The sequence below is a fragment of the Rhinoderma darwinii genome, chromosome 1 (genome assembly GCF_050947455.1).
Source record: "Rhinoderma darwinii isolate aRhiDar2 chromosome 1, aRhiDar2.hap1, whole genome shotgun sequence".
Taxonomy (NCBI): Eukaryota; Metazoa; Chordata; class Amphibia; order Anura; family Rhinodermatidae; genus Rhinoderma; species Rhinoderma darwinii.
In genome coordinates, this window is record NC_134687.1 from 627,034,749 (window position 1) to 627,050,819 (window position 16,071).

Sequence of the window (16,071 nt, forward strand, 5' to 3'; positions counted from 1 at the left end):
TACTGCTCCTATATACAAGAATATAACTACTATAATACTGCTCCTATATACAAGAATATAACTACTATAATACTTCTCCTATATACAAGAATATAACTACTATAATACTGCTCCTATGTACAAGAATATAACTACTATAATACTGCCCCCTATATACAAGAATATAACTACTATAATACTGCCCCTATATACAAGAATATAACTACTATAATACTGCTCCTATATACAAGAATATAACTACTATAATATTGCCCCTATATACAAGAATATAACTACTATAATACTGCCCCTATATAAAAGAATATAACTACTATAATACTGCCTCCTATGTACAACAATATAACTACTATAATACTGCCTCCTATTTACAAGAATATAACTACTATAATACTGCCCCTATTTACAAGAATATAACTACTATAATACTGCCCCTATATACAAGAATATAACTACTATAATACTGCTCCTATATACAAGACTATAACTGCTATAATACTGCCCCCTGTATACAAGTATATAACTACTATAATACTGCCCCCTGTATACAAGAATATAACTACTATAATACTGCCCCTATATATAAGAATATAACTACGATAATACTGCTCCTATATACAAGAATATAACTACTATAATACTGCTCCTATATACAAGAATATAACTACTATAATACTGCCCCCTATTTACAAGAATATAACTACTATAATACTGCCCCTATATACAAAAATATAACTACTATAATACTGCCCCCTATGTACAAGAATATAACTACTATAATACTGCTCCTATATACAAGAATATAACTACTATAATACTGCTCCTATGTACAAGAATATAACTACTATAATACTGCCCTTATATACAAGAATATAGCTACTATAATACTGCTTCAATGTACAAGAATATAACTACTATAATACTGCCCCCTATGTACAAGAATATAACTACTATAATACTGCCCCCTATATACAAGAATATAACTACTATAATACTGCCCCCCATATACAAGAATATAACTACTATAATACTGCCCCCTATATACAAGAATATAACTACTATAATACTGCCCCCTATATACAAGAATATAACTACTATAATACTGCCCCCTATATACAAGAATATAACTACTATAATACTGCCCACTATATACAAGAATATAACTACTATAATACTGCCCTCTATATACATGAATATAACTACTATAATACTGCTCCTATATACAAGAATATAACTACTATAATACTGCCCCCTATATACAAGAATATAACTACTATAATACTGCTCCTATATACAAGAATATAACTACTATAATACTGCTCCTATATACAAGAATATAACTACTATAATACTGCCCACTATATACAAGAATATAACTACTATAATACTGCCCCCTATATACAAGAATATAACTACTATAAGGGCATGCCCAGACGTGGCGGAATTCTTCCGCAACGGTCAGCATTGATGCCGCACAGAATCTGCGTTGCAGATTCTGTTGCGGATCTGCCCAAAATGGGCATTAAATTGATGCGGACTGGCCGTTGCGTATTGAGGTGAAAGTACTTCCCTTCTCTCTATCAGTGCAGGATAGAGAGAAGGGACAGCCCTTTCCCTAGTGAAAGTAAACGAATTTCATACTTACCGGCCGTTGTCTTGGTGACACGTCCCTCTCTTGACATCCAGCCCGACCTCCCTGGATGACGCGGCAGTCCATGTGACCGCTGCAGCCTGTGATTGGCTGCAGCCGTCACTTGGACTGAAACGTCATCCCGGGAGGCCGGACTGGAGGAAGAAGCAGGGAGTTCTCGGTAAGTATGAACTTCTATTTTTTTTACAGGTTGATGTATATTGTGATCGGAAGTCACTGTCCAGGGTGCAGAAACAGTTACTGCCGATCGCTTAACTCTTTCAGCACCCTGGACAGTGACTATTTACTGACGTCGCCTAGCAACGCTCCCGTAATTACGGGTGCCCCATTGACTTCCTCAGTCTGCTGTAGATCTAGAAATACATAGGTCCAGCCAGAATGAAGAAATGCCATGGTAGTAAAACCAATACGCTCCGCAGCACACATAACATCTACATAACATCTGCGGACTTCATTGCAGAATTTAGAATCTCCATTGAAGTCAATGGAGAAATTCCGCAATGAGTCCGCAAACAGTCCGCCACAACTCCGCAACAGCCATTGCATGCTGCGGACACCAAATTCCGCACCGCAGCCTATGCTCCGTAGCGGAATTGTCCGCAACGTGTAAACGAACGCAACCACAAAGCTGTGGAAGGCAATGGAGAAACAGGTACGCTTCAGATTTCCGCTGCGGAGTGTCCGCAGCGGAATTCCAGAGCAATTCCACCACGTCTGGCCATACCCTTATACTGCCTCCTATATAAAAGAATATAACTACTATAATATAATATTACTCCACAATGTTATATATAATCTATAGCCAGGACCACACATTACAGTATAAATATTACTCCACCATGTGATATATAATCTACAGTCAGCACCACACAGTACAGTATAAATATTACTCCACCATGTGATATATAATCTATAGCCAGGACCACACAATACAGTATAAATATTACTCCCCCATGTGATATATAATCTACAGTTAGGACCACACAGTACAGTATAAATATTACTCCACCCTGTGATATATAATCTACAGCCAGGACCACACCGTACAGTATAAATATTACTCCACAATGTGATATATAATCTACAGTCAGGACCACACAGTACAGTATAAATATTACTCCACAATGTGATATATAATCTACAGTCAGCACCACACAGTACAGTATAAATATTACTCCACCCTGTGATATATAATCTACAGCCAGGACCACACCGTACAGTATAAATATTACTCCACAATGTGATATATAATCTACAGTCAGCACCACACAGTACAGTATAAATATTACTCCACCATGTGATATATAATCTAGTCAGGACCACACAGTACAGTATAAATATTACTCCACAATGTGATTATATAATCTACAGTCAGGACCACAAAGTACAGTATAAATATTACTCCACCATGTGATATATAATCTACAGTCAGGACCACACAGTACAGTATAAATATTACTCCACCATGTGATATATAATCTACAGTCAGGACCACACAGTACAGTATAAATATTACTCCACCATGTGATTATATAATCTACAGTCAGGACCACACAATACAGTATAAATATTACTCCACCATGTGATATATAATCTACAGTCAGGACCACACAGTACAGTATAAATATTACTCCACCATGTGATATATAATCTATAGTCGGGACCACACAGTACAGTATAAATATTACTCCACAATGTGATATATAATCTACAGCCAGGACCACACATTACAGTATAAATATTACTCCACCATGTGATATATAATCTACAGTCAGGACCACACAGTACAGTATAAATATTACTCCACCATGTGATATATAATCTAGAGTCAGGACCACACAGTACAGTATAAATATTACTCCACCATGTGATATATAATCTACAGTCAGGACCACACAGTACAGTATAAATATTACTCCACCATGTGATATATAATCTACAGTCAGGACCACACAGTACAGTATAAATATTACTCCACCATGTGATATATAATCTACAGTCAGGACCACACAGTACAGTATAAATATTACTCCACCATGTGATTATATAATCTACAGTCAGGACCACACAATACAGTATAAATATTACTCCACCATGTGATATATAATCTACAGTCAGGACCACACAGTACAGTATAAATATTACTCCACCATGTGATATATAATCTACAGTCAGGACCACACAGTACAGTATAAATATTACTCCACCATGTGATATATAATCTATAGTCGGGACCACACAGTACAGTATAAATATTACTCCACAATGTGATATATAATCTACAGCCAGGACCACACATTACAGTATAAATATTACGCCACCATGTGGTATATAATCTACAGTCAGGACCACACAGTACAGTATAAATATTACTTCACCATGTGATATATAATCTACAGTCAGGACCACACAGTACAGTATAAATATTACTCCACCATGTGATTATATAATCTACAGTCAGGACCACACAATACAGTATAAATATTACTCCACCATGTGATATATAATCTACAGTCAGGACCACACAGTACAGTATAAATATTACTTCACCATGTGATATATAATCTATAGTCGGGACCACACAGTACAGTATAAATATTACTCCACCATGTGATATATAATCTACAGTCAGGACCACACATTACAGTATAAATATTACTCCACAATGTCATATATAATCTACAGTCAGGACCACACAGTACAGTATAAATATTACTCCACCATGTCATATATAATCTACAGTCAGGACCACACAGTACAGTATAAATATTACTCCACCATGTGATATATAATCTAGTCAGGACCACACAGTACAGTATAAATATTACTCCACCATGTGATATATAATCTACAGTCAGCACCACACAGTACAGTATAAATATTACTCCACCATGTGATATATAATCTACAGTCAGGACCACACAGTACAGTATAAATATTACTCCACCATGTGATATATAATCTACAGTCAGGACCACACAGTACAGTATAAATATTACTCCACCATGTGATATATAATCTACAGTCAGCACCACACAGTACAGTATAAATATTACTCCACCATGTGATATATAATCTACAGTCAGGACCACACCGTACAGTATAAATATTACTCCACCATGTGATATATAATCTAGTCAGGACCACACAGTACAGTATAAATATTACTCCACAATGTGATTATATAATCTACAGTCAGGACCACAAAGTACAGTATAAATATTACTCCACCATGTGATATATAATCTACAGTCAGGACCACACAGTACAGTATAAATATTACTCCACCATGTGATATATAATCTACAGTCAGGACCACACAGTACAGTATAAATATTACTCCATGTGATTATATAATCTACAGTCAGGACCACACAATACAGTATAAATATTACTCCACCATGTGATATATAATCTACAGTCAGGACCACACAGTACAGTATAAATATTACTCCACCATGTGATATATAATCTATAGTCGGGACCACACAGTACAGTATAAATATTACTCCACAATGTGATATATAATCTACAGCCAGGACCACACATTACAGTATAAATATTACTCCACCATGTGATATATAATCAACAGTCAGGACCACACAGTACAGTATAAATATTACTCCACCATGTGATATATAATCTACAGTCAGGACCACACAGTACAGTATAAATATTACTCCACCATGTGATATATAATCTACAGTCAGGACCACACAGTACAGTATAAATATTACTCCACCATGTGATATATAATCTACAGTCAGGACCACACAGTACAGTATAAATATTACTCCACCATGTGATATATAATCTACAGTCAGGACCACACAGTACAGTATAAATATTACTCCACCATGTGATTATATAATCTACAGTCAGGACCACACAATACAGTATAAATATTACTCCACCATGTGATATATAATCTACAGTCAGGACCACACAGTACAGTATAAATATTACTCCACCATGTGATATATAATCTACAGTCAGGACCACACAGTACAGTATAAATATTACTCCACCATGTGATATATAATCTATAGTCGGGACCACACAGTACAGTATAAATATTACTCCACAATGTGATATATAATCTACAGCCAGGACCACACATTACAGTATAAATATTACGCCACCATGTGGTATATAATCTACAGTCAGGACCACACAGTACAGTATAAATATTACTCCACCATGTGATATATAATCTACAGTCAGGACCACACAGTACAGTATAAATATTACTCCACCATGTGATTATATAATCTACAGTCAGGACCACACAATACAGTATAAATATTACTCCACCATGTGATATATAATCTACAGTCAGGACCACACAGTACAGTATAAATATTACTTCACCATGTGATATATAATCTATAGTCGGGACCACACAGTACAGTATAAATATTACTCCACCATGTGATATATAATCTACAGTCAGGACCACACATTACAGTATAAATATTACTCCACAATGTCATATATAATCTACAGTCAGGACCACACAGTACAGTATAAATATTACTCCACCATGTCATATATAATCTACAGTCAGGACCACACAGTACAGTATAAATATTACTCCACCATGTGATATATAATCTACAGCCAGGACCACACATTACAGTATAAATATTACTCCACAATGTGATATATAATCTAGTCAGGACCACACAGTACAGTATAAATATTACTCCACCATGTGATATATAATCTACAGTCAGGACCACACAGTACAGTATAAATATTATGCCACGTGACCAATTATTGCGATCCCCCCAGTTTACAGGATATATTGATCTGATTGTGATAGGATTTGATTGGTGAATTGCCGGATAGATCACATCAGTATAATGCAGACTATATTATAGTGTCCCGGGCCTCTGCCCCCCACCCATAGGCCCAGCTCAGTCCTCAGGGGGCCCCGGGCAGGTCACAGCTGTGTAGAGAGCGCTCACTGCACAGGACAAGCAGCCGCTGACTCACAGGCGGCCATTATAATGGAGTCAATGAAGAAGAAAGGAGCCACAGTCTACAGGGATTAACCCCTGAACCTCCAGGAGAGAACAGAGAGGTCCACTCATACCATGCACCACACCCAGAATATCCAAAAACAAGAGCGTCACACACACTGGGCACAGGAGCATCACAAACACACGACAGCGGGCACAGGAGCATCACACACACACGACAGCGGGCACAGGAGAATCACACACACACACAACAGCGGGCACAGGAGCATCACACACACACACGACAGTGGGCACAGGAGCATCACACACACACACGACAGCGGGCAGAGGAGCATCACACACACAACAGCGGGCACAGGAACATCACACACACAACAGCGGGCACAGGAGCATCACAAACACACGACAGCGGGCACAGGAACATCACACACACACAACAGCGGGCACAGGAACATCACACACACAACAGCGGGCACAGGAGCATCACAAACACACACAACAGCGGGCAGAGGAGCATCACACACACACACAACAGCGGGCACAGGAGCATCACAAACACACAAACAGCAGGCACAGGAACATCACACACACACGACAGCGGGCACAGGAGCATCACACACACACACACAACAGCGGGCACAGGAGCATCACAAACACACGATAGTGGGCACAAGAGCATCACACACACAACAGCGGGCACAGGAGAATCACACACACAACACTGGGCACAAGAGCCACACACATTTCTATGTGCTTGATCCACACACACCACCTGGCACAGGAGCCACACACAACAGTGGGCACACAAATCACACACAACAGAGGGCACAGGAGCAATGACACAGTGCAAAGATAGAGTGAGCAGCCTCCTCGGGACATGCAGCATCAGCCAGCAGACATCTGCACCCGACCTCACCCCCTACAGCAGCCCCAGTGTGTAACCGTGCCTGCCCCCATCCCCATATCCACCGCTCTATAGTACTGGACGTTATCAAAATACTACACTACATTACACTCCAACTGTGTTTATCTTTATTAAGCCACCCCCATGTACCTGCCCCCAACAATACACGCCTGACCACTCCCATGTACCTGCCCCCAACAATACACCCGACCACTCCCCCATATCCCTGCCCCAAACAATATACCCCTGACCACTCCCATGTACCTGCCCCCAACAATACACCCCTGACCCCCCCCTATGTCCCTGTCCCCAACAATACACCCCTGACCACTCCCCATGACCCTGCCTCAACAATACACCCCTGACCACTCCCCATGACCCTGCCTCAACAATACACCCCTGACCACTCCCCATGACCCTGCCTCAACAATACACCCCTGACCACTCCCCATGACCCTGCCTCAACAATACACCCCTGACCACTCCCCATGACCCTGCCTCAACAATACACCCCTGACCACTCCCCATGACCCTGCCTCAACAATACACCCCTGACCACTCCCCATGACCCTGCCTCAACAATACACCCCTGACCACTCCCCATGACCCTGCCTCAACAATACACCCCTGACCACTCCCCATGACCCTGCCTCAACAATACACCCCTGACCACTCCCCATGACCCTGCCTCAACAATACACCCCTGACCACTCCCCATGACCCTGCCTCAACAATACACCCCTGACCACTCCCCATGACCCTGCCTCAACAATACACCCCTGACCACTCCCCATGACCCTGCCTCAACAATACACCCCTGACCACTCCCCATGACCCTGTCCTCAACAATACACCCCTGACCCCCTCATGTCCGTCCCCAACAATACTCCCCTGACCACTCCCCATGACCCTGCCCCAACAATACACCCCTGACCACTCCCCATGTCCCTGTCCTCAACAATACACCACACCGCTATACCCTATACACCCATAAATCCAACACTACACCCTGTGATCCCGCACCTGATACTGTAACCCCTATTAATACATCCCTAATCTCCCGCCATGCCCCCAACATTACACCCGATCCCATAATGTCAACGCATCTATTACTGTACCCCATCATCACTACAATGATCACCCCGACGTATCTACTCCATAACCTTAACCCCAATTATCACTACAATGATCACCCCATGTATCTACTCCGTAACTATAACCCCCATCATCACTACAATAATCACCCCATGTATATCTACTCCGTAACTATAACCCCCATCATCACTACAATGATTCTGTGTTTAGACAGAATTGTTGTATCGGTTTAAAAATGGCGCTGTCGGGCCGAGCTACACAACTAACCTCCGCCCCACTACCTCTTCACCGCCCTTCTGCCTTGTCGCTCTCTTCCTACGTTTACTTGTGAATGAGGACAGGATGTAACAAAGCAGATTCCTCCCACCTCCTGTGGCTCCGCAGTACTGGCAAGGCAAGTCAGTACTGCATCCATTAATTGAAGTCATAGGCTGCCAGCCAATGGCAGGAGGGCATGGGCATATCTCCAAACCGTCGCGGATTCAGCGGGACAGTCCCGGATTCCGGGTGTTTTCCTGCTGTCCCTGGTGGCCGGGGGGTATGTCCTGTTGACAACTGTATCTGCGTCCTCAGGACACAGATGCAGTTAAACCCAATGCTGTAGCAAGGAGCTGTTAGCTCCCTGCTTCAGCATTAGTTCAGAGTGGAGGAGCAGAGGGAGCTCCACCGCTCACCGAGGACTCCCCGGTCACAGCGCTACTTTAAGCGCTGTGCCCGGGGAAGCCCTGGAAGTCACTATCCATAAATAGACAGTGACGTCAGTGGCTCCTCTGGAGCAGAATCCCCTTGCCGACACTCTAACAAGGGATTCCACTCCAGGAGTAGCCCCTGACGTCACTGTCCATACATGAGAGTGACATCAGGGCTTCCCTCTAGGAGCGGAATCCCCGGTCTATGCTCTGGCTGAGGATTCCGCTCCTTAAGGCTATGTTCACACGGGGTATTTTGCCGAGTTTTTTGACGCGGAAACCGCGTCGCAAAACTCGGCAAAAACGGCCCGAGAACGCCTCCCATTGATTTCAATGGGAGGCGTCGGCGTCTTTTTCCCGCGAGGCAGTTTTACTTTTAACTGCCTCGCGGGAAAAAGAAGCGACATGCCCTATCTTCGGGCGCTTCCGCCTCTGACCTCCCATTGACTTCAATGGGAGGCAGGAGAAAGCGTATTTCTCGCTGTTTTATGCCCGCGGCGCTCAATGGCCGCGGGCGAAAAACGGCACGATAATCGCCGCGAAAATCGGCGTGCAGGGAGAGGAATATCTGCCTCAAAGTTCCAAACGGAATTTAGAGGCAGATATTCCTCCCCCAAAATACTCCGTGTGAACATAGCCTAAGGGAGTCCCAATGGCGCTGGGGAATAGCGCTATCTACAGGGACGGTGGCGCTATCTTCAAGGGAGGAGTGGCACTATATATATGGGCATAGTGGAACTATATAGGGGCACTATCCACAGGGGACACTGGCGCTATCTACATGGGCACAGTGGCAATATCTACATGGGTACTGGCACTAGGGGCTACTAAGGGGGCAATATACTGTATGGGGCATTATACTCTATGGGGGCATTGTACTGTTCAGTGGCAGCTAAACGGGCATTATGCTGTATGGGGCAGCTATGGGGGCATTATGCTGTATGGGGGCAGCTATTGGCCATTATACTGTATGGGGGCATCTGTGTGGGCTTTATAATGTATAGGTGCATCTATGGGGGAATTATACTGTATGGTGGCAGCTATTTGGCATTATACTGTGTGGGGGCAGCTATTTGGCATTATAATGTGTGGGAGGCACTATGGGTGCATGATACTGTGTGGGCGGAGATTGGGTGGGATTAGAGGCGTCGCTTAAAAGAAAAAAATTGCTACGCACGCCGGATCGGTTGTCCATCTTTGTGATACTTGGAAGTTGGGAGGTATGGGCATGGGGGTAATGTAAACTGAGACAGGTGGGCAGGGTTGGAGTGGGCAGGCTGGCTATTTGTATATAGGGAAATGGGAGCAGGGCTAATTCTTCCAGCCGTTACGGGCTATATGAGTTGTTCTTTAGAGCCCCAGGTAAACTAAAATGGCAGACTTTTTTTTAGCATTTCTTTGTGCCCCCCACACACACATAAATAAGTACCCTCACTGTACCCTGCTGCACCGCACCACCTAATACTTGGCTGTTCCTGCCACCAGCATACGTTGGCCTCAGGTTAGCTTATAGGCGATTTAAACCTTTGAGGCCTTTTTGTCTTTTTCTTTTTTAATAAAAAGGTCAATCAGTGTGATTGGTGCAACTTAATAATTTGTTTTTATTAAAAATGATTTCTACTTTTTGAGATACAGCTGCTCTGCGCTATTCGCTGAACCCGGCAGTCACGCGGACCTGACGGGAAAAGGATTCAGCGCCAGATATAGCTGCTCTGTATAGCGAATACTCAGCAGCTGTTTCTCAAAAAGTAAAAATTATTTTTAATAAAAACTAATTATTAAGTTGCACAAAACACACTGATTGACCTTTTTATAAAAAAAGAAAAAGAAAAAAAGGCCTCAAAGGTTTACATTCCATATCTTCATCCTTCACCTCCAGGTGCCTCTGCCCCATCATCCCTACAGTCACCTCGCTGCCCCTGATGTAGATCACCCACCCTCCAGGTGCCTTTCCACCCACTATGTGCCCTGCTGCCCTACCTGCCAGACATCTCCAGGACAACATAGTGCCTTGCTGCCCCTGATGGCACATCTCCACCCCTCATCATTGTAACGGACGGTGCCCCTCACCATTGTAACTGACGGTGCCCCTCACCATTGTAACTGACGGTGCCCCTCACCATTGTAACGGACGGTGCCCCTCACCATTGTAACGGACGGTGCCCCTCACCATTGTAACTGACGGTGCCCCTCACCATTGTAACGGACGGTGCCCCTCACCATTGTAACGGACGGTGCCCCTCACCATTGTAACTGACGGTGCCCCTCACCATTGTAACTGACGGTGCCCCTCTAGCCAACAGGATCTTCCCCACAAACCATGCGACTCGCTGTCACTAGCAGCACCAGCCCCCCCCCCACCATAACTTGTGTCTTGGTTTTGTTTACTTAACATAAAATACCAAAATTGAGTTTAAAATCGAAAACCGTCCAGAAGGTTGAAAAGAAAATCTAGATTTAATTTTTTGCTAAATCGCCCAGCCCTACCTCCATGTATCTACTCAATAACTATAACCCCCATCATCACTACAATGATCACCTCCATGTATCTACTCAATAACTATAACCCCCATCATCACTACAATGATCACCTCCATGTATCTACTCAATAACTATAACCCCCATCATCACTACAATGATCACCTCCATGTATCTACTCAATAACTATAACCCCCATCATCACTACAATGATCACCTCCATGTATCTACTCAATAACTATAACCCCCATCATCACTACAATGATCACCTCCATGTATCTACTCAATAACTATAACCCCCATCATCACTACAATGATCACCCCATGTATCTAATCAATAACTATAACCCCCATCATCACTACAATGATCACCTCCATGTATCTAATCAATAACTATAACCCCCATCATCACTACAATGATCACCCCATGTATCTAATCAATAACTATAACCCCCATCATCACTACAATGATCACCCCATGTATCTAATCAATAACTATAACCCCCATCATCACTACAATGATCACCCCATGTATCTAATCAATAACTATAACCCCCATCATCACTACAATGATCACCCCATGTATCTACTCAATAACTATAACCCCCATCATCACTACAATGATCACCCCATGTATCTACTCAATAACTATAACCCCCATCATCACTACAATGATCACCTCCATGTATCTAATCAATAACTATAACCCCCATCATCACTACAATGATCACCCCATGTATCTAATCAATAACTATAACCCCCATCATCACTACAATGATCACCCCATGTATCTAATCAATAACTATAACCCCCATCATCACTACAATGATCACCCCATGTATCTAATCAATAACTATAACCCCCATCATCACTACAATGATCACCTCCATGTATCTAATCAATAACTATAACCCCCATCATCACTACAATGATCACCCCATGTATCTAATCAATAACTATAACCCCCATCATCACTACAATGATCACCTCCATGTATCTAATCAATAACTATAACCCCCATCATCACTACAATGATCACCCCATGTATCTAATCAATAACTATAACCCCCATCATCACTACAATGATCACCCCATGTATCTACTCAATAACTATAACCCCCATCATCACTACAATGATCACCCCATGTATCTACTCCGTAACTATAACCCCCATCATCACTACAATGATCACCCCATGTATCTACTCCGTAACTATAACCCCCATCATCACTACAATGATCACCCCATGTATCTACTCCGTAACTATAACCCCCATCATCACTACAATGATCACCCCATGTATCTACTCCGTAACTATAACCCCCATCATCACTACAATGATCACCCCATGTATCTACTCCGTAACTATAACCCCCATCATCACTACAATGATCACCCCATGTATCTACTCCGTAACTATAACCCCCATCATCACTACCATGATAGCCCAATGTATCTACTCCGTAACTATAACCCCCATCATCACTACAATGATCACCCCATGTATCTACTCCATAACTATAACCCCCATCATCACTACAATGATCACCCCATGAATCTACTCCATAACTATAACCCCCATCATCACTACCTTGATAGCCCAATGTATCTACTCCATAACTATAACCCCCATCATCACTACAATAATTACCCCATGAATCTACTCCATAACTATAACCTCCATCATCACTACAATGATCACCCCCTACTCAATAACTATAACCCCCATCATCACTACAATAATCACCCCATGTATCTACTCCATAACTATAACCCCCATCATCAGTACAATGATCACCCCACGTATCTACTCCGTAACTATAACCTCCATCATCACTACAATGATCACCCCCTACTCAATAACTATAACCCCCATCATCACTACAATGATCACCCCATGAATCTACTCCATAACTATAACCCCCATCATCACTACCATGATCACCCCACGTATCTACTCCGTAACTATAACCCCCATCATCACTACAATGATCACCCCATGTATCTACTCCGTAACTATAACCCCCATCATCACTACAATGATGACCCCATGAATCTACTCCGTAACTATAACCCCCATCATCACTACAATGATCACCCCATGTATCTACTCCATAACTATAACCCCCATCATCACTACCATGATCACCCCATGTATCTACTCCGTAACTATAACCCCCATCATCACTACAATGATAATTCCATATATCTACTCCGTAACTATAACCCCCATCATCACTACAATGATCACCCCATGTATCTACTCCATAACTATAACCTCCATCATCACTACAATGATCACCCCCTACTCCATAACTATAACCCCCATCATCACTACAATGATCACCCCATGAATCTACTCCATAACTATAACCCCCATCATCACTACCATGATCACCCCATGTATCTAATCAATAACTATAACCCCCATCATCACAACAATGATAATTCCATATATCTACTCCGTAACTATAACCCCCATCATCACTACAATGATCACCCCACGTATCTACTCCGTAACTATAACCCCCATCATCACTACAATGATCACCTCCATGTATCTACTCCGTAACTATAACCCCCATCATCACTACAATGATCACCCCATGTATCTAATCAATAACTATAACCCCCATCATCACTACAATGATCACCCCATGTATCTACTCTAACTATAACCCCCATTATCACTACACTACTGACCCCATCATGTTCGCACATCCATTACTGTTGACCACATTATCACTACAATGACCCTATGTCCCTGAACCCATTATTATAACCCCCATCATCCCAACACCCAAATCTACCAGTACCCTTGACACTACACCACTGAACCCCCCAAGGTCGCTGCACCCCGGATATTATGTTCCCCATCATCTCTACAATGACCCCCCCCCCCAGTCCCCTGTTATGACTACACCACATACTTGTCCCCAGGTCCATGAACCTCTGATTATACTGCAACCCCCATCATCATCATCACTACACTGATCCTCCGTGTCCCATTACTACAACCTCCATCATAACACGGATGATGATAGCCCTCCAAGTCCCTGCTCCCATGATACTATAACCCTCATCATCACTGCACCCATACTGCCCCTGTCATATCACATCCTAAACAGTGGGGGAGGGGGGAGGACGATGATGGTGGTGGTGGTGGTGTTGATGATGGTGGTGGTGGTGACCGGGGTCTCTCACCAGTGGTTGCATTTCGGAGTGCACGGTAGGCACCTGAAAACGGTCTATCTCCTCCATCATGGTGCCGGTGCGGAGGGCCGGGCTCTGCGGCTGGTGCTGAGGCTGACAATCTGGAGGACAGGGCGGAGGAGGAGGAGCGGGAGGAGGAGGAGCGGGAGGCAGCGGCTCCGTCTACCTTATCCCCTCACACTGACTTAATTCTGCTTCCGGCTACCGGAGACCTAATAAATTATTCATAAATGGGCGAAGCCAGCTGCTTAATATTCAGGAGCCAGGCGGGGCTAACCCGTGCAGACGCCGAAACACTATACCAAACCTAAAACAAGGGCGGGCCTTATAATCAATATTTAGTAGCTGGGCGGGGCTGATAATGACAGCTGCGCTCCTACTCGTTAATATGAATTAGAGAGTGTGACGAGGGTGGGGCCAGACTGACAGTCAAAATAGGACGTTTATGACGTCACAGCCGCTGTTGTCATGGCGTCAGTGTGATGCAGAGATGTGATCCCGTGGAGAATAACCGGCAGCCGTTATATGTGTGATCTGAGCTGTACATACAGGCAGTGCCCCTCCTCCATCACAAATACACGGGGCAGAGCACGAAGGAGGCCATTGTGACCGCTATGGGCGTGGTTTCAATGAGCTGTAAATACATCATACTACCACGTGACCATAGCTAAGTACACAGCATAAAGACCATAAACAATACCACACATATACAATATAATAGAGAATAACACATATACAATATAATAGAGAATAACACATATACAATATAATAGAGAATAACACATATACAATATAATACAGAGAATAACACATATACAATATAATACAGAGAATAACACATATACAATATAATACAGAGAATAACACATATACAATATAATACAGAGAATAACACATATACAATATAATACAGAGAATAACACATATACAATATAATACAGAGAATAACACATATACAAAATACAGAGAATAACACATATACAATATAATACAGAGAATAACACATACACAATACAGAGAATAACACATATACAATATAATACAGAGAATAACACATAT

The 16,071-nt window shown here is 42.7% G+C and overlaps 1 protein-coding gene across 3 annotated transcripts in view; it reads right to left on the reverse strand.

Moving 5' to 3' along the window:
- The window catches only part of FAM219A (family with sequence similarity 219 member A), a 123,527-nt gene extending 108,305 nt beyond the window's left edge, over positions 1–15,222 (reverse strand). Inside the window, exon 1 of one of the 3 annotated variants that reach the window (XM_075842617.1) lies at positions 15,004–15,222. In XM_075842617.1, the coding sequence (XP_075698732.1) occupies positions 15,004–15,063 (60 nt within the window). In that variant the 5' untranslated portion in view covers positions 15,064–15,222. The remainder of the gene's footprint in view (positions 1–15,003) is intronic. The other 2 variants (XM_075842622.1, XM_075842612.1) reach the window with 2 other exon arrangements.
- Between the last annotated feature and the right edge of the window lie 849 nt (positions 15,223–16,071).